The sequence below is a fragment of the Marmota marmota genome, unplaced genomic scaffold, assembly GCF_001458135.2.
Source record: "Marmota marmota marmota unplaced genomic scaffold, marMar, whole genome shotgun sequence".
NCBI lineage: Eukaryota > Metazoa > Chordata > Mammalia > Rodentia > Sciuridae > Marmota > Marmota marmota.
The window spans coordinates 9,007,193-9,029,164 of record NW_026000164.1 but is presented as its reverse complement, the minus strand read 5'-3'; the positions used below and the strand labels follow the sequence as shown (position 1 = coordinate 9,029,164).

Here is a 21,972-nt window from a genome sequence, read left to right as displayed (position 1 = left end):
CAGGAGGATTGCAAGTTCAAAACCAGATTCAGCAATTTAGTAAGGCCCTAAGTAACTTAGCAAGACCCTGTCTCCAAATAAAATAAGTAAATAAATACAAAGAACTGGGGATGTGTCTCAGTGGTTGAGCACCCATGGGTACAAAATAAAAAAGAAAGTACTTTGCAAGCTCTTAAGTCCTTTTTATTGCCATCTCTACAGGATGACCCACTACAGCCATTATAAAAGCCTCTGCCATCCCCGGCTGGCTACCCCCTCCTCCTGCCTGGCAATGGAATGCACTAGTGAGCTGGAATGAGCATGGGATCCATGGCTGTGATGTCACAGAGCACATGAAGTCAGAGGTCCTATGGAAGAGAAGAGAGGAAATCGATGCAGGGAAAGGGTAAGGACTGGGACAGGGTCAGGGAGGAAGGTGGGGGAAGCCTGCTGGGCACTAGGGAGCTGGTGGGCCAGAAGCTGTGGGTGGGCAGGCCCATGACATCTCTGGGCTCCCAGCCCTGCTGGGTAGCATTCCTGACAGCCCTCCTACTGCTGCTGTGGGTGAAGGGGATGAAGTCTCAGAAGGGCAGCGCAGACATGGATGAGGGGAAGCAGAAAGAGAAAATGGCTTCTGCAGGTAGGTGGAGAAGAGAGAGACAAAGTCTGGAGGTAAGGGTTGGGTCTGATTGAGGCCAGGCCTCAGGTAGCTGTTTAGATGAGGGTGAATCTGAGATGGGTTTGGATTCTGGGAGATAGCTCCGTTTCCCTATCATGGTAGAATGTCCTGTCTGGAGCAAGGAGGGTTCCCAGCCAGGGCCCACCTGGGCCAGCTGCAGTTGCATGCAGCTTCTGCATGGGTGAGCATGAGTGTCCTGGAGGAGAACCTTGGTTTTCCTCATATTGAAAGATGTCCTTCATTCCCTCAGGATGGTACCACTTTAGAGGAGACAGCTAGCATTAGAGGTGGGGTTTGGGTGTGTGGGATTTGGGGCTGTGGTTGAACCCAGATCAGAAAGGACATCTAGATGGGGAGCACCTCTCTCGTCAAGGCCAAAGAGGTGGCGATTGTGCCAAATCCCCTTGGTCCCCACTTTTCTCTCAGCCAGGTCAAGGTGGGGGCAGTCAGGATCAGGGCCACCCATCCCTACCCCTCTTCCCTGTTCCAGATCAGAACCAAGAACAGTTTGAAGAACACTTTCTGGCTTCCTCGGTGGGTGAACTGTGGCAGGTGATGGACATGGCCCAGCAAGAGGAGAACATGACATCGAAGGCAGCAGCTGTCCGAGACCACCTTTTTGATCTAGCCTTCTGCTTTAACATGGCCAGCATCATGGTTTTTTTATAAGAGACATTGAGGCTGAGGTGGTGGCCTGGTTCCTGAATGAAAACCTGAACGTCTGCCTGCGCTTCATAATTGCTCACTGACCTCTTCCCCCCAGTGGGCTTCAGGTCACTACTCCCAAAAAGGACTCAAACACCATTCCCCACCTCTTATCATTGGTACCTAGACTCGGCGCAGCAACAGAGACTGCAGTTGCCATCGCCACTGCCTGATTGCCACCCCACGCCCAGAGTTTCATCTCCCACCGCCAGAGACATCACACCAGACCTACACCCTTCTGTCTCTTACACCTCTCCTAGCTTTGTCCAAAACAGAAGATTAGAGGGAGGAGGCAGTGACAATAAAATAGCAATAAAATCCTGAAAACAATTGGGAGCAGCTTTCTGAGCCCTCACCAAGCCCTTGGGGCTCTGAATGGTCTGTGGAATTGCCAGCCCTTTGGCCCACTGACTGACTGACCTTCAGATCCACCATCTCGCCAGCTCTTTCCTTTTCTACCTACCGTCCTTGGCATGGTTCCCTCTTATCTTTTCTGATTTCTAGGAATAGAACATAGCAGGAAAGAGTCCTTAGGAGACAGTTGGGGACCAAGTGCCACCTTTTATTTGGAGAATAGAAGGAAAAAGAGATGGTGCCCCACTGCCTGGATGGGCCAGGGGCTGCTGATCCACCTGCATTGCTGTGTCTGTGGGTCCATGTTACCAGAGCTGGCAGCGACTGGAGGGATTCATGAGGGCATCACGCGGACAACGAAAATGTCTAGCAAAGGCTGGGGTGTTGCTGAGAGGTCCATGAACTCGAAGTCTGGGAGGGCTGTGAGTGACCTGGGAGTGCTCAGTGCTGGGTTCCCTACACAGGACCTGAGGAAGGGTAAGGAGCAGAGAAGTCTTTACTTTTTCTTTCTAGTACTAGGAACTGAACCCAGGGGTGCTATGCCGCGTAGCTACATCCCCAACCCTTTCCATTGTGTTAATTTTGAGACAGAATCTTGCTAAATTTCTGAAGTTGGTCTCAAAAATTGCAGTCCTCCTGCCTCAGCCTCTCATGTCACTAGTGTTACGATGTGCCTGACCAGATCAAGTTCTTATAGGTTTATTAGAACAAGGCTGGGATTAAGGGTCACCAGGAGTAGCAGACAAAGAATGGAGCAGGATTCAAATGCTCAAGGGCCATGTAGAGTTCATGTCATTTGTAAGTCATTTAAGCTGGCACTAGGAGAGTAGAGGAGGGCACAAGCTAAGCAATGACACCATTTGTGAGGACCCCGGAGGCCAAATCTAATAATGAAACAGCTCTGCGAGGGAGCTGGGGACTGTGCCTCTTGGGGAAGCACAGGTGATAAAAGGGGTCATGTCAAACTGGGACCACTCCTGGGGGTGAAGTCTCTGAGGAGGAATGTTAAATATAGTCAGCTTCTGGTAGGGTCATTTTAAGGGGTCTGTATTTCTGGCATATGAGATAAGAAAATGTTGGACTTAACTCATGGAGGGACCTAGAAGTAGAATTTTTTTCTTCTTTTTGAGGAGGGGGGAGGGTTGCTGATTTGGTTGAAGAATTTTTTAGTAATCTGGAGGGTGATGGTAAGGGGACAAGTGAGAAAGGATGACAGCAGGGACATCCATGGCAGTGAGTCAGGGGTATTTGAAGAGGGTGTGTCATAGAGAAAATGCCTTTAAGTATTAGTAATAGGGTGCTTATCAGATCTGAAGCAAGCTGAGGAAGGCAGGGCAGCTGCTTACCTGGGCATAGCTTCTGAAGAAGAGCTGGTGGGGGCTGAGGTCCCAGTTGGGCAGCTTGGTCTCCCCACGGTACTCGAGGAGGCTCCTGCTGTATGCCTGGATTGGGGGGATAGGAGGAAGAGTTGGCTTTATGCTTGAGACCATCTGGAAGCTCGATGCCATTCAGGCAGTACCTCAGACTCATGGGCCTTTGTTCCCTGTTCTGAACTAACATATTGGTCTGAGCCAAAAGAAAGAATATTTTCCGGAAGACTGATAGATTTCTTAGAAAGTGGGAGGGGGGAATCTACAGGGAATGAGGTGTGTCCCCAAGTTGCCAACTGATATGTGGAGATATAAAGGGCAGAAAATCATGTAAATATATTTGCATGAGAGAAGGTGGAAGGAAAACTTGAGGACAGTGCCTTTAGTCTGCTGGTGAAAACAGATCATGGCCGTTGACCTACCTGGAACGCAATGGCCAGCGCCCCCACATCTGCGGCATTCTCTAGGAGCGTGCTGGAGCCACTGAAGGAGGTTCCACTGGGCAATGGGAAGGCAGCGTAATGGCGCTCCAAACATAGGAGTGCCTCCTGCAGGGCCCGGGTGTCACAGTCCAGGCAGTCCCCAGGGAGCACTGTTGAAAACAGAGCAAGAAAATGAAATGGCAAGGGACGTGGGTTGTGCCACAGAATGTTCTGGCTCCCGGAAACATTGCAAGTTTCTAGGACTGTCCCTCCTGGAGCCCTTGTATAATCCTCCTTTCCCCTGTAGGACTGCTTTGAGGTCTTCCCTTGGGTTCCCTGTGATCCCACATCCCAATGGCCCCTGTTACCCACACAGCTGGTAGAAGATATGCAACAGCTCGCGAGCCATGATGCTGCCAGCAGCGCCAAAGTTCACGGCTCTAGGGATACAAGAGCTTGTCTTACCTCCAGAATCCTTCAACATTTTTTACCCCAGTTCTCCAGCCATGGATCTCATCCATCATAACAACTGTTAATCTCTCCTGGGAAACTCCCTGGCCACCCTCCCAGAATGGCTCTTACCTAGGGTAGTCAGGGTGGAAGAATGGAGGTTGCAGGAGTCCTGCTGGGAAGACCACCTCATGGTCAGGTATTGAATAGGAAGCAGTGACCCCCCAGGGGGACACCTGCCATCTGTGGGGAAAGCACATATGAACACAGCTCCATCATTAACTGCCCCAAGACACCTACAGTTCCTCCAACTAATATCACTGTTCCCATGGCCTCCTCCAAGTCTCCAGATTCCTTTCCTACTAATTACAGAGGGGGTATCTCAGCGATGGTGCGTCCCTATCTCCTCTGACCCCATACCTGTGGTAAGGGAGAGGCTGCAAGAAGCTCCAGACCTTTCTAGCTTGGAGAGATCGGACACAGCTCAGAAAAGACTGCAGGAAGTTGGGTCCAAGTTGTATCTGGAGAGGAGGCAAGAGGTGACTTGGGCACACAGAGACAAACACTGACGGACATCTATGTATGCCAAGGAGCGCATTAAACCCAAACACACATAATACCCTCATACACAAACATCCATGAGTTAGTGGAGACCACTACTGCTGTGGGTGCAGACACGCTCCACGTGCATCAGCACACAGACATACACAGGAAGTCACAGAAGACATAGGTGTGTGCACACAAGCATCACAGCCTGAATAGTTTCTGTTTTTCTGCTGGCAAGACCCAGCCAGCACCAGGGCAAGGAAGTGGGTGGGTAAGAATTGCTCAGGGAAAATGGATGATGTGGATAAGACTTGGCTAGGTTAGGGAGGAGAGCTGCAAAAGGCAGACCCACATTGCTGTATTCTTGTCCGGCCAGCTCCGGCTTCAGGGCCCATTCAGGGGCTCCCATCTGCACCTGCAGCTGAGTGATCTGGGGAGAGACATGAAAGGTGGTAAGGACCTCACATTCCCTGAGTGTCTCGGAGCCTTTAATACTGTCCCCAGGCGTGTGTGCAGCACAGTGGCATCTGTACTTCCCACCTGCTTGTGTGCCTTTGGCTCTCTCCCCCTCCACTGCCGTTTGACCTACCCCTAAGCATTCCCACACTGGCCTGCACTCCTGGCCTTACCCTGTTCTGGGCCTCTCTTCGGGTCTTTTGACTTATCCAGGGGAGTCTTTTGAGGTGTGCGACAAGGGCATCTTTGATCTCAGTGAATAACTCCATGGCCTGTGGGGGTGAGGGTGGGGGACAAGGTAACAGAACCAAGATCAGCCTCAGCTCTGGCTCTGCCACAGCACTGACCTTCAGGGGGCCTTGGCTCTGGAGGGTGCCTGTGCTGGAGGAGCTATCAGAGAAGGAAGAAGAGCTCAGAAAGATGAGGGGAAGGCCTTTTCCCAGATACTGTAAAGGCAGGGCTAAAAAGGCAGTGCCAAGCACAGAGAGGAAAGTGGGAGCTGGCCACCACTGGTCAACCAGGAAGAGGGAGATCTGAGCTGGGAAAGGCCCTTACAGTTGGAGCCAAGGGAGAAGAGGGCTGCCATCTCCCCCTCTGCTCTCGGGGATCTTGTCCTCCCACCCTCCCTCTCAATGCATGCACTTCCTCTCTTCATCTTTCTGAGCTCTTCAGCTTCCTAACAAGTGGGCCTCTCCCCATCTTCAGGGCCTGAAAGTGTAGTTCCTGTTTTTCAGCCATCCAGCATCTTGCATGCATCCTCTCTTAGGGGAAGAAAATGAGTGACAATATTTGGAAGCCTGGGCTCTGGCATCAGACTGCCTGAGTTCAGTCCTGACTGTGCTATTTGGTAGCTGTGTGACCTTGATCAAGTCATCTAACCTTTCCATGCCTCAGTTCTTGGACCTATAAAATTAGGATGATACCCAGACTTAAATAAAGTCGCAGGTGAAATACTTGCAAGAGTCCCAGCATGTGACAGACACTCACCAAGTGTTCTGTAGTTATTTATTTGTACTCCTCAAGGTTACGTCACCTCATGCTCATGTCATGTCCTGTGTTGCTCTAAAGTCTTAGATAAACAGGGAGGAGCCTTAAAGGTCAGGGAGTTCGATTTTCTCATTTTATGGTTGAAGAAACACAAGACTAAGGAAGTCGGGTGACGTGTCCAAATTAGTGCATGTTATGCCTACTCGTGTTCCATAGCTGAACTGTGCTCACCCAGGGGGTGGAGGGGCCTCTGGGATCCCCCTGGTCCCCGCACATACTACTGAGAAGCACGCAGTCCATAGGACGGGGCAGGGGGCGCGGCAGGGGACTGCTCTCACATACAGCACTTTGGATGCCTGGGCCAAATGCCTCACGAACAAACAAGGCCACCAGGGTGGGCTCGAAGAAAGTGCCTGCTTCCTCCACACATTTCATCCATCGCGGGTGGGCTGGCTGCAGAGACAAAGTTGGAGTGAGTCTAAGGCTCTTTCCTCACCAATCTTCTCTAGACCTTCACCCCAGAGCCTGCTCTCTCCCCTGGAGTTTCTGATTTATCTCTCTTTATTACCCCCTCTGGCCATACATTCCTACTCAGCATAAAGGGGCTTGGGTCCTCCGCAACTGGTCTTGTGAGCCTGGTTGAGCAAATTGCCTATTAATTGGAAAGCAAGGCTCCCGGCAGGCATTGCTCTGAAGGAATAAAAGGCTCCTGGGCAGGGGAGGAGGAGAAGCCTAACCTCTTCCTTTAGTGGGACAATTACCCACCCGGCCCCCACCCACCACACACATGGCCCTGGGGTCCCAGCAACGACTCCACCCTCCCACACTTCTTTGCTCAAAATGGACAGTTAAGATAGTGATTCCCTTCCTCTACCATCACCCATGCCTGCTCTCTAAGTGTATATATCATATTGCAGGACCTCAAGTCATAAAGAAGAAAATCATCAATAAAACGGGGCTTTGGAGGATACATTGTTTGCTAGAGGAAGCAAGAAAAAAAAAAAGCAGCTAAGTGTATAATTCACATATCTACGAAACTTTCACCCCAATTTTTTTTTGGGGGGGAATAGGATGAGAAAAGGAAAATTTAACTTCAAAGGTACAGAAAAATTATCAGCTCAAGAGAACTAGGGACATGTTTTTCTAAGAGCATGACCCAAAGAATAAAAAAAAAAAAAAAAAAAAGATGCTGGGGAGATTTCAGAGAATGGATTGGGTGATTTTGAAAAGTTGACCAGGGATTAGCCCAGAGAGGACACAGGTGGATGAAGAAACATATTGCAGAGCCAGAGAAAAAAATTCAGGCAACTGGCCTACAGGAGCTGAGCTGGAACCTGCAAAAAACCAGCTACTAGACTAATCTGGGTTAGAAGAGATGAAACCAGCCACTTTATTCCTGTAACTTATTTCCCTCCTGAAGATCTGCTGGCAAGGAAGGTAGGAAAGCTGTCACTGCTGTTTTTAACATGAGCTGGGCTGGTTCTCTGGTTGGAGATGGGGCCCCAGGGGCATCCCACTAGAGGAAATGGAAAGGCGGGTCATTGCAGCCTGGGTGGAGAGGAAGCTCCTGAGCCTGCCTGTTGGGCAGTTCATTATTTTGCAGGTTGCTCCAGTCTTGGGTGCCCACATCTGTGTGCTCTGTTCTCTGAACCATAAACTCTGTGCATGTCTCTTCTTGTGAGAAGTGGTCAGACCCTTTCTATGGTGTGCTAGTTGAAGTTCTGCAATATCAATGTGAAAAGCAATGGGTTCCCATTGGGAATGTGGGTCTGACTGCAATGACTTTCAACATCCTTCCTGCTCCAGACAGACCTGGCTCTGAGAATGCCTCTCCCTTGACTATGGCTGCACCCGGGTGCAGCAGCAACACATCTGTGGGGGACCCGAGTGAGCTCGGTGATGTGGATCTGCCCGCCCTTTTCACACTTCCCGACTTGTTTGCTGATCCCCTTCACGGGTGGATGCCTGACCATTTCTCCAACACCCTTTGTAATGAGACCTGGTTACTCAAGAGTACTGACACCATTCAGACTTCTACCCCAGCTGTCTTTCAAGATAAAAATGCTAAAGTAAAACCACAATGACTGCAGAGAGAAAAAGACGTAGAATAAAAAGAGAAAAATCTGTAAAATATATAATGAGGAGTTATGGAAAATAATAATCCTATGAAACAGCCCCCAGAGGAAAAGCACAGAGACAAAGCAGCTCAGGAGAAGGGAAAGAAACTAGCCAAGCATTAACCTTTCAGTAAATCCCTTCCTGATAACAATGGGCCCTGAAGGAAGGAGGCCAATACTGAAAACTGAGTGTTAGGCTCTGGACTTTAACCGTCCTCCATTGCAAATTAGGACACATGGTAAATACTGAACAATGGTCCCTGAAGGAAGGAGATGAACAGATTTAAATACCCATCCTTCACAATCTGGGCTCCTACCTGTCCAAGTAACAATGAATTTCAACCTTTTACAGCTGCCCTCCTGAGTTAAAGTTTTAACCTACTTAACTAGCTCCTGACTATTCGAACGGCCCGCCCACAAATTCCAATGATGAAACCACCCTAATTGTACCCTATAAAACCAAAATCCCCTCTGTAACTGAAGGCCATTTCTCGCATCCAGGAAATGAGCCCTAGGGTGCCAGGAGTCCACAAATGAATAAATGGCTTCCCTAAATCTGATTCTCTAAAACTTTAGAATCCCTAAATCTGTTGAGGTCTGTACCCATCATCTTGCGCTTACATATAAGATGGAAGAAATGAAGCTCAGTAGATTAATTTTAGGACACTGAGAAATTTTCATCTATCACCTCTGAACCATGAATAATAATATTTCAGAAGTGACAGAACTCAGGAAAAATTCCAAGAGTCCGAAGGGAAGCAAAACTTTGGACAATCTTCAATAGGGGTAAAGTAGAATGAAGGACAATAGCCCAGTGGAGAATCTTTAATGTTAAATCCTAAGCAAAATTCTAGAATGAGTCATTAAAGGAATTATTTTAGAGAACTCTGAAAGTAATGTGTAACTATTAAGAACCAAGGAGAGATCACTGAGGACAGATAATACTAAAATAATAAAAATTTATCTGGTTAAAAGGCTCATTAAACTGGGGCATAGGAACAAGCAGGAGCCACGATTTCCAACAGGGGCCACGCAGCAACATAACTGAGAGCAACAGTCCAGCAGCCCAAGCTCAGAGCAGGGCAAGGCTATGGGAGACTGAGGTGCCCTTTTCAGGTACAGTCAAACATTGTCACCCGAGAAGGCTGCCCAGGGCTGCCAAGCTTTGCACGCCGCGTGAACCCACACACAATTAGAAATCTGAATATTGGCACGTCATCTCCCAGTTTTTGAATGCTGGCAATTAATTCTAAGTTGTAAATTACTCTAAAAATCAACAAAACAAATCTATAGACTAAATGATCCTCAAGGGCCACCACAATTACTCCTGAACAGTATCCAGCATTTACCAAGCATGGTTATTAATTTAAACCCCAGTACTCTGGTTGCACCAGCCGTAAAAATGAGAGTAATGCCTGTTCTACCTTCCTCACAGATTGGAGGATCAGGTAAAATAATACCTTCAAAATACTCTGCATATTCTAAATTCCACTGGAATTCCATAAGCATTATATCTATATCTTTTTTTTTCCCCCAGTTCTGTGAGTTGAACCCAGGGGATCTCTACCTACCACTGAGCCACAATCTCAGCCTTTTTTTTTTTTTTTTTTTGGCACCAGGGATTGAACCCAAGGGTGCTTAACCACTGAGTCACAACCCCAGACATTTTTAATTCTTTATTTAAAGATAAGATCTTGTTAAGTTGCCAAGGACCTCACCAAATTACTGAGGCTGCCTTTGAACTCACAATGCTCTGGCCTCAGCCTCCCGAACTGCTGGGATAACAGGCATGTGTCACCGTGCCCGGCCAGCCTTTTTTATTTCTTCTTTTGAAACAGGAATCTTCCTAAATTGCCCAGACTGGTCTCAAACTCGTCATCCTCCTGCCTCAGCCTTCAGAGATTATAGGCATGTGTGCCACACCTGGCTCTTTCCTCTATATATTCTAATTCCTCTATATATTCTGTTGGAGTTATTTTGATTTCAGGAGAATGTCAGGCAGAACCACTAATCAAGTCCTAGTCCTAGGAAATTCAATAGAAAAATCAATGCTGAACAATGGTGCAATTTGAACAGACTCTCATCTGGGTGAACCATAACTAAACATGGATGGTGGAGGACTTGGATTTCCTATGACCTCTCCTGACCCTCCCATCAAGACTCACAACTGCTGCCCACCTCACATCACTTTCCTCATTTGCTGTTACGCTTTTGACTCTAACACTACCCAACATTTTTTGTTTTTTTTTCTTCCTCCACCCTACAAATGCCTACAAGCAAGAATTCTTGTCTGTTTTGTTTCCTCTGTATTCCACATGAGTAAAGAAGTGTCTGGCACATAGAAGGTGCTCAATAAATATTTGCCACATAAATAAATGGATGACTGTATAATAAGGTAAGTCATCAATAACTTGACCCAAAGTCCTCCCGGCTTCGGGATCTAGCAGTGGTCTGATGAAGAAACACTGAATAAAACTGCAAACAACCCAAGGATATGAAGGAAAGGTCATAGAATGGGTTGTTGAAACAACGATTCAAATTATTAAATAAATAAATTGGGATCTTTGATTGAATATAAATACTACACATTTAACAGGTACAAATGTGATGTCCTATTTTTCTTTTCTTATTTTTTGGTCTGTTTTTTACTTCCCAAAACATTTTCACTGACTACATATCCCAGCAAAGATAGTCAGATGATAAAAGTTAGCCGTCTTATCGAATAAAGACGACTGAAATTAGAATTCCTTAGGAACAATAAGTCTGTAAATTAATGACCCCAAATTTTGGTCACATCAAAGTCAAAACCTTGATTTTTGTCCTTGTCCCCACTTTTCTTCTTACATCATTTGAGTCAGAAAATCCCTTACTTCACTTAAAATATTTTCTTTTAAAACATGAAAGATAAATTCCTCTGCAATCCCTATTTCATGCAGAGAACAGCAAAGTCTTTATAGTGACCTGTCAAACCCTGTGAGGTCCTCTCAACGCCTCTCTCATTTCCACCTTACTGTTCTCCTATTCCCTCTGTTCCAGTTGCCCTGATTTAACTTTCTGTTTTTCAAACACCCGCATCATGTTTCAGCAGTAGCCCTGGACACAGCCCTGCGGGCAAACCTTGTCATCTCTTCTCAGACAGAGCCACCAGGAGGATTCCCCATATTGCGCTAAGTTCTCTGCTGTCCTGACCAGATGAGATCTCTTTCTTTGCTGGAACACTCTGGGTCTCTAGACATTGCTTCAGTCATAAAGAGATGCCATTGATCCTCAAACCTGCCACCATGCACCTTCTTGGGAACCCCCAGAATATCTGTTGTTTAAACCAAAGTTTTCCAGGAACATAACTACAGACAACAGCCACTCAGTGTTTTTTGGCTGAGCATGGTAGTTATTGTGTCATATTTTGTACTGTTGTTCCCGAAAGGTGAAGTAGTTTCCCCAAGGTCACACCACTATTTCTTGGCAGAGCTTGGTTCAGCTTTTCAGCCTAAGGACAAATATGTACCCTAGAAGCAAGGATAGTGGTTTCAGGATTTGAAAGTCTTCTACATTCTTTAAGCTTGAGTCTCAGGTTGGCACTCCTGCACCCTTCAACACATGATGTCGGGCCATGGTACTGGCTTTTACAGAAAGCTATTTGTTTCCAGGAATTTTGTAGCAAGAAAACAAGAGCTGGGGTTCTGTTTGGCTTCAGTTGAATCAAGAAAGGAGCTGGGCAAGAGCTTCTTTGGAATTTGCCCCCCTGAGTGAAGGGCCCAAGAAGAAATGTTCTATAACACTCAGACCCAGAAGCCAGACCGCTGGGGTTTACATTCTTGTTCTAACGACTCACTGGCTGTATTACCATGGGCAACTTCCCTAATAGGTGTACATCTATTTCCCTATTTTGAAACAAAGATAAAATGATATCCATCATATCTCAGAGAATTTTGAGGATTAAATCAGCTACGAGACTCAAAGTTTTAGGGAAACATTGAGCATGTGATAATCTCTCAATAAGCAATAACTATATTCCTGTCTCTGTGGATACATTTCCCATCTCTGAATTCCATACATATTTCAGGTTTCTCTAAGGCAGAGAAATGGTCCAAAAATTATTAAGGAAAAAATAACTTTCAAGGCAAAACTGTGGCCTTTGCCGAGGTTGGGATGTATTCAGGGTAGTAGATATCTCTACTTGCATTTGAATGTATATGATCTAGAATTCCAAGTAGTCTCTGATTAGTGAAGCATATTTCCTACATTGGCCCCTCCTCAGAGATATTAACATCTCTACCACTGATCCCACTGGATCAGAGATGAACTCCTTGCGAAGCACATTTGAACATCAAACGTGGAATCATCTAGACAGAGGGAAGTCCAGTGCTTGCTATGTTTATGTATTCTTGCAGTGAGTCCTAAACTGTAGGTCGGGAGTCCTCCAATCACAGAGCTCAAGATAACTGAGCAAACAGTTTAAGAGTGATGAGAAATTGTCAAAAGCAGTCCTTGATAATGTCAATGTTATATTTTAACTCTAGAACTCAGCAAAAGGCCAGAGAGGTGGCCAGAAATTTGTGCCTGAAAATCTGGTATCTGCTAGTTTGCTTCTTGAGTTAGTCTCTGTCTTCCCAACCTGCCTGCTTCCACGGAAAGCCTAGACGTGGAGGGGTCTCTGTTCTCATGGCCCCTTCCCTCATGGAGATACACCAATATTCGTCCCCATCTGGAAAACACATGGCTTTCTGTCCTCACCAAGGGTGGTCGCTCTGTCAGCTCCCGCAGTTTCTGTCTCAGTTCCCTGCGTGCCTCCTGGAATTTACTGTCTAGGGCGGGAGAAAGGGTCCCCACCAGCCCAAAGATCATGTGGCTCTGCAGAAAGTCCCTAGGGAGACAAAAAAAAAAAAAGAGACCTCATATAAACTGTAGGGTTCTGGGGGGGGGGGCGGTGTTTCAGAAAAAGAATCTCTTTGTGGAAGCCAAGTCAGCATTCCAGGGGGCAGACCCATCTGTGTATTTACAAAGAATAACTGTCACAGCATGCAGACAAGTCAAGAAGAGCCTTTCTTGGTGAGGTTTGGAGAATGACAGAGGAACTGGATAAAGAGGCAGCCTTCTTAAGTCACAAAGAGGTGGGCTCAACTCAACAAACAGATTCATCTATTTCCATAACCAAGGAACCTCAGTTCATCTGAAGATGCATCTCCTAAGCACAGCAGCTCTCTCAGCCAGTACCCTATGTAAACCTGCTGGTGCCCACATGGGTGATTCTTTCCTCCCTCAAAAGGGATTTCTAGATGCTGCTGTCCTGAGTTACTCTGCAGAAGGGTCCTGAGTCCAGGCCCCCGGATGGAAGCCACTACCTTTTGGTGATGGCCATTTAGGCATCAGGAAAGGCAGCAAAACTAATATGGAGTCACACTCCTGTCCCACCATCCTTGACTTCCTAATCATAGCAGAATTTATCTTGGAAATTCTTTCTCAAGAAGGTTCTGGATCTGCTCACCACAGCTGGGAAGGGGCCTCCCACCGTTTCTTCCCCTAGAACATCCCAGGCTGCTCTAGGCTTGTCCTTCTAGCATCTCCTCTGATGCAGCCTCTTCGGAGGGTAACATTTTGCTCCCTCCCACAGACCCCAGGATCCTTCATTTCCTGCATATGCCTTCTTCATGCCCCTAAGCCTTGCTTACTTCTTGTTCCCTCCATTCACTCTTGTGTCATCCACCCCACACTAACTCTGTCCCCTCTCTGCAGTTCCCTCTCACCTACAGTGTCCTTGATCTTTGGAACCTATGGGTCCTCAGATTTAGTTTCCATTTCCAATACCTCTCCAATCCCAATTGGGGCAAACCTGTGCTTCAACAGCATTTCTTCTACCAGTTGCGACATATTTCTCAAATAATCCAGGTCTTGAACCATAAGGAGCTGAGATGGGCTCAGGGACATTGGTGTAAATGTGGCTTGCAAGCAGGACAACCAGTCGATGGCAGGCGCCATTTCCTTAGAGGAAGAACACAAAACTGAGGGTGGGGGGAATGAAGGGAAGTGAGAAGGAAGGGGAAAGGGCTTCTTCTTGGGTTTGAAATGGAGTGAGGAGCGTTGAGAAAAAAATACAGCCAGAGAATAATAGGGATAGAAAGGAGCCAAGGACACCAGGAGGAAGAAGATAAAGTAAATAAATAAATAAATAAATAAATAAATAAAGTTTGGGAGATTGTCATGCCCACAGTCCTCTGCCCTCCAGTTCCAGGCACCTGCAGTTGGTTAATAGTGACCATTTGGAAGTGCATGTCCTGTGCCTCCTGCTGCTCCAGGGGACTTAGAAACTGGAACAGCTGTGAGGTAATGGAGATGGACAAGGAGGCGTGTGGCTGCACCTTGATGGGGTCTCCTCCCAGCAAAGTTCCCAGGCGATTGAGGTAAGTCAGGTATTCTCGAAAAATCTGGAGGAAGACAACCTTGGTCACAGGTGCCAGAGGTCCCAATCTTTCTCCAGATCTGAGGGCAGGTTTGTGCTCATGCACCATCTTACCTGGGCATAGATCTTCTGTTCCTGCACTTTCTTGAGGGGAACATCAAACTCTGGCTGGTCTATCTGGACACAAGAGAGACTGGAGAGAAATGGGGAGCATGGGGGATGGAGAGGGCAGGTGTGGGAAAGTAGAGAAGGCTCCACTGAAGATGGCTTGGGGAGATGTGAGTAAAGAGCCTACAAAGAAGGAGCTAGATTATAAATAAAGGAAGAGATTGGGGGCAAGTGGCATGGGTGAAGGTCTGGGTATGAAAATGTGAGCAGATATTGGAATTACAACCAGTTTGAGGATACTCAGCAAAAGAGAAATATAATAAATCAACATCTTGAATGGAACTCTTCCTTGTGCCGGAGTTAAGTATGGGGTAAGGCAGGTGAGACACTCACCGTAGGTGAAATAATTAGGAGTAGCCACAACACAGAAAACAGGACACATATTTTAATATTTTTTCAAAAATCTAAGTTAATGGAGAAAAATCCATGATGAATAACATCAAAAATTTGCTTAGCATTATTTTACCATAAATTCCACAATGAATTTTAATTTTCTTTTAATATTGTAAGTATTTTCCAAAAAAAAAGTCCTTAATAAAGTTTTTTTGTTCCATTTAGGGAAGAAAAGGTATAATTCCTGCCCCTCTCAAATCCACAATAAACCAAAATTGGAAATTTTGTTCATAGTAGATTTTTGCATTGATTTTGTTTTTTTAAAGAATATTCAAGTCATAATTATCTTGATACTGAGTTTGGGGGTACCTCTTAAATTTTTCACCCCAGGAGAGTGCCCCATTCCCCTTGCCTACCACAATAGTGATGATGCCCTAGTTTGCCCTTGATTCTGAAGATCTTTATTTCTACACTTTCCTTTTTCTCATCAATATCTACATCTCACTCCCAATTGAAGCTATATACTTTTCCTCTAGCATAAAAAAAATCTTTCACTTGACCCTTTTGTCACATCTTAGGTTCTAAGTTTAAAAAGTAAAAAGGCATCTATGCCACTGATTCAACTTCCTTACCCTTCTCCTAAATGCCATATAAACTGTGTTCATTTCTACAACTGTTTTGAAACTATCTTCAGGTCTCCAACGACATCTTTCCATTCCTATGGAAAGGAAAGAAATTTGGAAATCTCGGGAATCAACAATGACCCCCTTCTGGAAGTCCTCTCTTTTCCTGGGTGGTCCCACACATGTTGGTCTAACTTGCACTTTCCTGGCTGTTCTTACTCTTCTCTGGCTCCCTTCTGAGCCAGCCTCTCATGGGTGCTCCTTCTGTGGTTACATCTCCCTTCCTATTCTATTCCCAAGAGCCATCCAGACTCAAAACAGTGCCATCATTTGATAGTGCCTCCATCTCCTTCATTTTTTATTCAGTCACTAAGTCCTCTGGAAACACCTCAGACCATCACCACCAGGATGAAGTTGGCTATATCCTCATGCCTAGCTCTTCCTTTCCATTTCTTCCACCATTTCAGGACCTCATGGTGCTCATTTAGATTCCTAACATCTCTGGTAGACCTTCGAGACTGCTGTCTCTCTTAAACTCCATACATAGCCATCATAAAATTTGAAAGCACTCAGTAGCTTTGTTCTTGTTGTTGTTCCTGGTAAATCTGCCTGGCTTCCTTGGCCAGGAACAACCAGGCCAAACCTCACATGTTGTCTTACTTTTCTTCCTACGGTCCCCCACCCTACCTCCAGACCAGTCTTCTCACTGACCCCATGGAAAAGCCACAGTGTTCCCAGTTCTTCCTTTGGCTCAGAATCTTCCCATAGCTCTTGCGATGACCTTCAGCCTCACCTTCATCTGAGCAGATGGACCATGCTTCAAGGCTCACCTTACATTCTCTTCTCTGAGTCTTTCCTTAACCAACTCAGGTCTTTACAAATCTCCAAAGGCCATACCCATTAAACTTCTGAGCACACACTTTAAAAGTGAACTTTGAATACCTTACACTGATTATCAGATCTTCTTGAATATTCTTCCTTATAATGCCGTGGAACTTTTTGAGAACAGGGGCCAAATATATAGCATGACATTGCCTACCACAATAGTGATGATGCCACTATTTATTTACTTATTTGCTCAATAAACATCCAGTAAAGACTTCTAACTGCTTGACAAGGAGGACCTCTGCTGCCTGTTGGGAGGAGGCCCAAAGTCTTCAATTTAGAGTGTTAAGTGCTTAGAGCATGAGGATATGACAGGACAGAGGGATTTCACCTAATTTATAGCCACGGTGTCAGTAAAGACTTCCTGGAAGAGATACTCAGAGCCAACATTTGAAAACATGTAAGAATTTTCTAAATGAAGTGTGGTTAATTGTAGGCAAAAGGAGCAGAGTATGCAAATAAAGAAGAGACTTGGAGCTACAAGTGAGTCAGCAGAGGTTGGGGTATAAAAGGGAGAAAGAAGGTACTAGGAGATAAGGCTGGAGAAGTGTATAAGGGTCAGATCACAAGACTTGGGAGGCTTTGCTAAGGATTAGGGATCAGATCTTGATGACCCGATGAGCCATTAAGATGGGGGACATTTAACAGAAACAATAGCATAATTAACTCTTAGTTTAAAATGTCCCTTGGGCAGAAATGAAGAGTAAATCAGAAAAGGGCAAACCTGGAGATGGGAAGACTAGTTAAGAGGTTGAAAAAAATCCAGATTAGCAATGAGGAAGGTTGGAACTATTCCAGTCTTCCCAGAACTGACTCTTGCTCTTTCTCCCACCCTGACCTAGTGTCCCTGGCTCTCATAGCAGTAATTTTCTCTTGAAATAGGAAATTTTGAACATTTGTTCTATCTCCCAAGCCTTATAGTCTTCCGCTAAGAGATGGCAGACTAGAGTTTGAGCCAGGCCCGTGTCCAGCTGTGTTTTTGCCCGTGCAGCTCTCACCTTGATGACTGGCGTGTGTGGAGATACAGGATGAGGTCCCAGGTAGGCTTTGAAGAATGGGAAGTGGCCATACTGACTCATCAGAAGTTTCAGAGTTTGGTTAAAGTCAAAGGAAGTCCTGTTACCAGAGATGTGCCAGCCTCCAAGCTAGAAAAAGAGAAAGGCAAAAGTACAGGGATGAGACCTCTTCCCATTGTCTTGATTTTCCCTTCCTCTCATAGCTCTGTCTCCTGACTTCTGAGCCCTTTGATCCCTCTAGGTCTCTACATCTATTCTCTCTCTCTCCTCTTACCCTAGTTCCTGATTCTTCATAGGGCATTGCCATTTCCATCTCCATCTCCCTCCTAGAACTTAAGGATCCCTAGGAAAGAGACCCCGATTCTAGGAAAAATGGCAGCCCTAAGCATACGGGTTCTATATCCAGGGTCTTACGGGTTCTATATCCAGAAAAGTCAATGCCCCAATTTTTCTTACCTCCTCAATGACTTGTTTAAGGGGACCAGCTCCTTCAGCTTCAATGGCATCTGTGTCCATGCAGGAGTTATAGAATTGGAAGGCTTTCTCCTCCCCAGAGCCTGGGTGCCAGGACCCTGGATCTTCTGAAAAGGAAGAATGGGAGAATTAAAGGGTGGAATCTGGTGTAGAGACAGAGAGGTGAGAGACACAACACTTAAAGGAAAGAAAGGGAAGTTCCCCCACAGGAATATAGAAGAAAGGAGAGGAACTGTTTTGAAAAAATGGAAAAAAAGCATCCAATTTGAAATGGATCAACTTGATGCAAGCAGAAGAACAGGAAGAGAGACTGCAGACAAGAAGATGATAAAGAAAATAAGGGAAAAGTGGAAAACAAAAGAAGAAGGAAAAGAATGTCTCTTCTTTATTTGCATACTCTGCTCCTTTTGCCTACAATTAACCACACTTCTCTTAGAAAATTCTTACATGTTTTCAAATGTTGGCTCTGAGTATCTCTTCCAGGAAGTCTTTACTGACACCGTAGCTAAAAATTAAACAAAATAATAAAGGAAAAGGATAGGGATAAGAGGGATATGATTCAAAGGAGAATGGATAGAAACGGAAGGCAGAAGAGACATGGACAAAATCAGGGAACCAGAGGACTTTGAAGGATCGCAGGGAAGAAAACTCATCAAAAGAGAAGAATGGGAAGAACTCCATTAGTTCAGACTCTCCTCATCTCTTGATCTCAGAAAACAAACCATCCAACACATTACAGTAATTCACACACACATCTATCTGATCATCTATCTGCCCACTAAAATCTACAACTCTCCTCCCAGTGTCCCTGATATCTCTTCATCCCTTCGTGAACAACAGAACTTATCCTGAACATGGTATTTCTTTTCATTTCTGTGCCTTAACTGAAAGTACTCCTCAACCAAAGAAAACCTACTTCTATTTTCTTATAAAAGGGAGGGTTCCAATTTATACTGTCAATCCATTCTCTAGGTTTCTTTGGAATGGAAATTCTTGCCTATCTTATGTGTCCTTATTACTAAATCTTCATTGCCATCCACCAACTTCCTGGGACCCCTCTTTCAACCTCCATTGAATATATACACCACATTTTCTTTATCCATTCATCTATTGAAGGGAACCTAGGTTGGTACCATGGTATTGCTAAACCATGGAACAAACCTGGGTGCCGTTCTTCTTGCCTTTCATCTGCCCCTCTGTCTTGGTTTTCATCTCAGTCCTGGCAGTTATTCATTCTTCTGCATAACCTCCATCTTCAGGAATGTTCCTCACCTGCATTTCAGTTGTCTCTCCTCTCGCTCTGTGCTCACTCATTCTTTTCCACACACACCACCCGTAATGAAAGCCCCTCTCACTTCTATTCAGCTTCTTTTCTTCCCCTATCATCTCTAATCACCCATTTCCATTATGCCTTGTTCCATTTCAGCTTGCTTGACATGGTCCAGCGTTTCAGGGGGAGAAGCAAGAAGTCATTGTGAGAGGGAATTTGAGGAGAGATGGGAAGGAGAAGGTAATGTTGATAAGGACTTAAAGTGCAGGATGTCTTGAAGAGGAGTAGGTAGTAGAAAATACTATGCATAGGATAAAAATTAAAAATTGGGGGGGAAACGAAGGTTATGGAACTTGTTAAAAAAAAAAGAGCATTTAAATAGAATGGAGCAACCACATATAAGTGGTAAAGAAAAGAGGAAGGGATCATGGAGAGAGAGACCAGAAAAGATGGAGGGAGAGAGGTATCTGATGTGAGAGCAAAGGGGTGGAGAAGCAAACCCAAGAAATTCCACTGAGGATGGCGCAAACCAGTTGTTCACTGGTGGGCAGAGTTTGGGGCAGTCATGGTGTCCTGGCTCAGCCATCTACTTGCACAGAGAATCTTCTAGCCTGCTTTCCTCACCTAGTTGTCTCTTTAGACGTTTCTTATTCTCCTCCGCAAGAGCCTGAAAAGAATCACTGATCCTTTTGGCCTTTTCACAGGAAAAGCTGAAGAAGTCAGTGCAGGGGGCCTCACTGGTGTTCCCAGAGGCCTGGTAACGAGCCAGGAGATCCAAACACATGGGTGTCTCACAGGGGCCTGTGGGGAACAGCTCAGAGCTAGGAGAGAAGAGGGAAAGGGATGAGGGCTCCCCCAAGGGGCTGGCCAAGGAATCCCCAGTGAGGATCAAAGGGGAGGATCAACTGGGAAACAAGGGTAGGAAGAACATGGTGGGAGTGGGAGCAGGGTGTGGGATCCAGGGATTCACAGGGGATACAAGGGCCCGGGCAACGGCTAGTAAGTCAGAGGGCAGGAGCCTCAGGGGCAAGGACGGCGCCCATGGCTGAGGGACAGCTGCCTGGGCCCGGGGTGTCCCAGAATCTTGCTTACGAGGACCACAGTTCCGGAAGATGTAAACCCAAAGCACAGAAGAACCAAGAAGCAGGCTGAAAAGGGAGACAACCAGCAGCACCCGCCGGGTCACTGACCACTCTCGGCTCCATTCAGTGGGCAGCCCCTCTTCTGGAGAGCTCTGTGGGAGGAGGCAGGAGGTGAAAAACACAACATGGAGGAGTTTTGAGAGAGGGATAGAAAATGGCGAGGGGAGGGCACAGAGAGGGAATAAGTTAGTGCCAGGGCCCCCTGGCACAGAGGGAGTTCTGCTGATTCTCCTAGACCCATCCCTCTTCAGACCCTGCCGGATGAGAAAGCACAGGATGTTGTTACCCGTTTTGGGTAAGCACTGAGCAAGGAGGGTTTGTGCGACTTTAGAGCTGGAGGGACTGGCTCCAATGCCACCGAGGAAGCCACTTACCTCCTGGCTCCAGGGAGGCCCCATGCCCCTGGCCTGGCTCTGTCTCCTCCGTTCTTGTCCACTTTTGTCCCCACCCTCCTGAAGAGAGCAGAGGAGGAGAGAGAAGCCAGTTCAGGAAGGGGGCAGGGGGTTAAAGACAGTTTTATCTGGCGGTTTGACACCCCCCACAACCTCTCCCATAGATATATTCTTGTCTCAAGGTAGTGTCCCCAGATTGGCCTCAGGGTGAATGTATCCCCTGGATGTGCCACTTCATCCCTTCTCTTCCATCACCTCCTGCTCTACCCACTTCCTATTCTGGAAGCCCCATATTCCCTCCTCCCTAGTGGGGGGCAGGGCATTTTCACAGAGCCACCCCCACACCCCACCCCAGGCATCTGGCTCCAGAAGGAGATGCTTCTCCAGGGCACTTGCCATCTGTCTCTCCTCTTCGGCACCCAGAGTCCTCCTGGTTCTGCACTAGGTGTTGAGTCTGAGGACTGGGATGTAGGAAATGGCCTCCCTTCTGCCCTTGCCCCAGGTCTGTGGTCCTGGAGAAAGAGCACTTCTGCCACTCCTGCCCCCCTGTCCCCAAACACACACTACTGGCCTCTGGGTGGAGCCTGTTTATCAGCAGGGAGACACTCAAGCCTCTCCTCCTTTATCTCAGTTTCTCAGGGGAGAAGAGGGAGGAGTCTTCACTAGGCAAGAAATCTTGCCCTTGGTCTGTTCCTCTTATCCTGTTCTGTGGCTTTGTTCATAAAGTCCCTTTATTTCTAGAATATTCTTTCTCCTTCTTTTTCTTCTCTGATTGAAATCTCTTGGGTTTTTTAATTCCCAGGTCAAATGCCATCTTACCCAGGAGGCCTCCCAGCTCCATGCCATTCACTCTGTTCCCAAGCATGCTTAATTGATTTTCTAGGTGTTTCATTTCCTTGCTGGTTGTAAGCAGAGTTGTACATTTAAAAGATCACCCAGCTAGGAGACCCTAATCTGCTAATTATTAGCTCTGCAACAATAAACAAGCCACTTAAGCTCTCAGGCTGGTAAGCAAGTTTTGTCATCTGGAAAATGAAGGTAATGTTTTCCTATGCCTACCTCACAAGGTCTCACACCTGCTACTAAGGAATGAGACTCAGTATACTGAGTCCCAATCTTTCTTCTGCTTTCTACTGCACCACTGATTTGCATCTTCCTCTCCCTGTTGATTAAAAAATGTTTTGTGGCAGGTATGGTATCCCTTTTT

General features: G+C 46.3%; 2 protein-coding genes across 3 annotated transcripts; one reads left to right on the top strand and one right to left on the bottom strand.

Moving 5' to 3' along the window:
* Positions 1-477: 477 nt before the first annotated feature.
* Llcfc1 (LLLL and CFNLAS motif containing 1) lies at positions 478-1,605 on the top strand. Its single transcript, XM_015493930.2, has 2 exons — positions 478-619; positions 1,149-1,605. Exons 1-2 carry the CDS (start codon positions 478-480, stop codon positions 1,325-1,327), a joined length of 321 nt encoding a protein of 106 aa, XP_015349416.1. The 3' UTR covers positions 1,328-1,605.
* Positions 1,606-1,893: 288 nt separating this feature from the next.
* Kel (Kell metallo-endopeptidase (Kell blood group)) lies at positions 1,894-21,438 on the bottom strand. Of its 2 annotated transcripts, none has more exons than XM_048786792.1 (19): positions 21,162-21,438; positions 20,748-20,825; positions 20,324-20,465; positions 19,856-20,052; positions 17,944-18,068; positions 17,470-17,616; positions 14,577-14,639; positions 14,299-14,487; positions 13,896-14,044; positions 12,800-12,929; positions 6,291-6,401; positions 5,135-5,233; positions 4,858-4,935; positions 4,380-4,480; positions 4,092-4,202; positions 3,882-3,949; positions 3,510-3,679; positions 3,064-3,159; positions 1,894-2,184 (listed from the first exon to the last, which is right to left on the bottom strand). In XM_048786792.1, exons 3-19 carry the CDS (start codon positions 20,434-20,436, stop codon positions 2,023-2,025), a joined length of 2,109 nt encoding a protein of 702 aa, XP_048642749.1. In that variant the 5' UTR covers positions 20,437-20,465; positions 20,748-20,825; positions 21,162-21,438; the 3' UTR covers positions 1,894-2,022. The 2 variants fall into 2 exon arrangements, with proteins under 2 accessions (XP_048642749.1, XP_015349415.2); XM_015493929.2 differs by having other exon boundaries at positions 19,856-20,032.
* Positions 21,439-21,972: the final 534 nt, after the last annotated feature.

Excerpts from the sequence above, each read along its gene's own strand:
- Llcfc1 (XM_015493930.2), top strand. The coding sequence starts at position 478 with ATGACATCTCTGGGCTCCCAGCCCTGCTGGGTAGCATTCCTGACAGCC. Across the intron at positions 620-1,148 it reads AGAGAAAATGGCTTCTGCAG|ATCAGAACCAAGAACAGTTT; the intron begins GTAGGTGGAGAA and ends TCCCTGTTCCAG.
- Kel (XM_015493929.2), bottom strand. Across the intron at positions 14,640-17,469 it reads CACACACGCCAGTCATCAAG|ATAGACCAGCCAGAGTTTGA; the intron begins GTGAGAGCTGCA and ends TCTTGTGTCCAG. Across the intron at positions 3,950-4,091 it reads TTCCACCCTGACTACCCTAG|AGCCGTGAACTTTGGCGCTG; the intron begins GTAAGAGCCATT and ends TTGTATCCCTAG.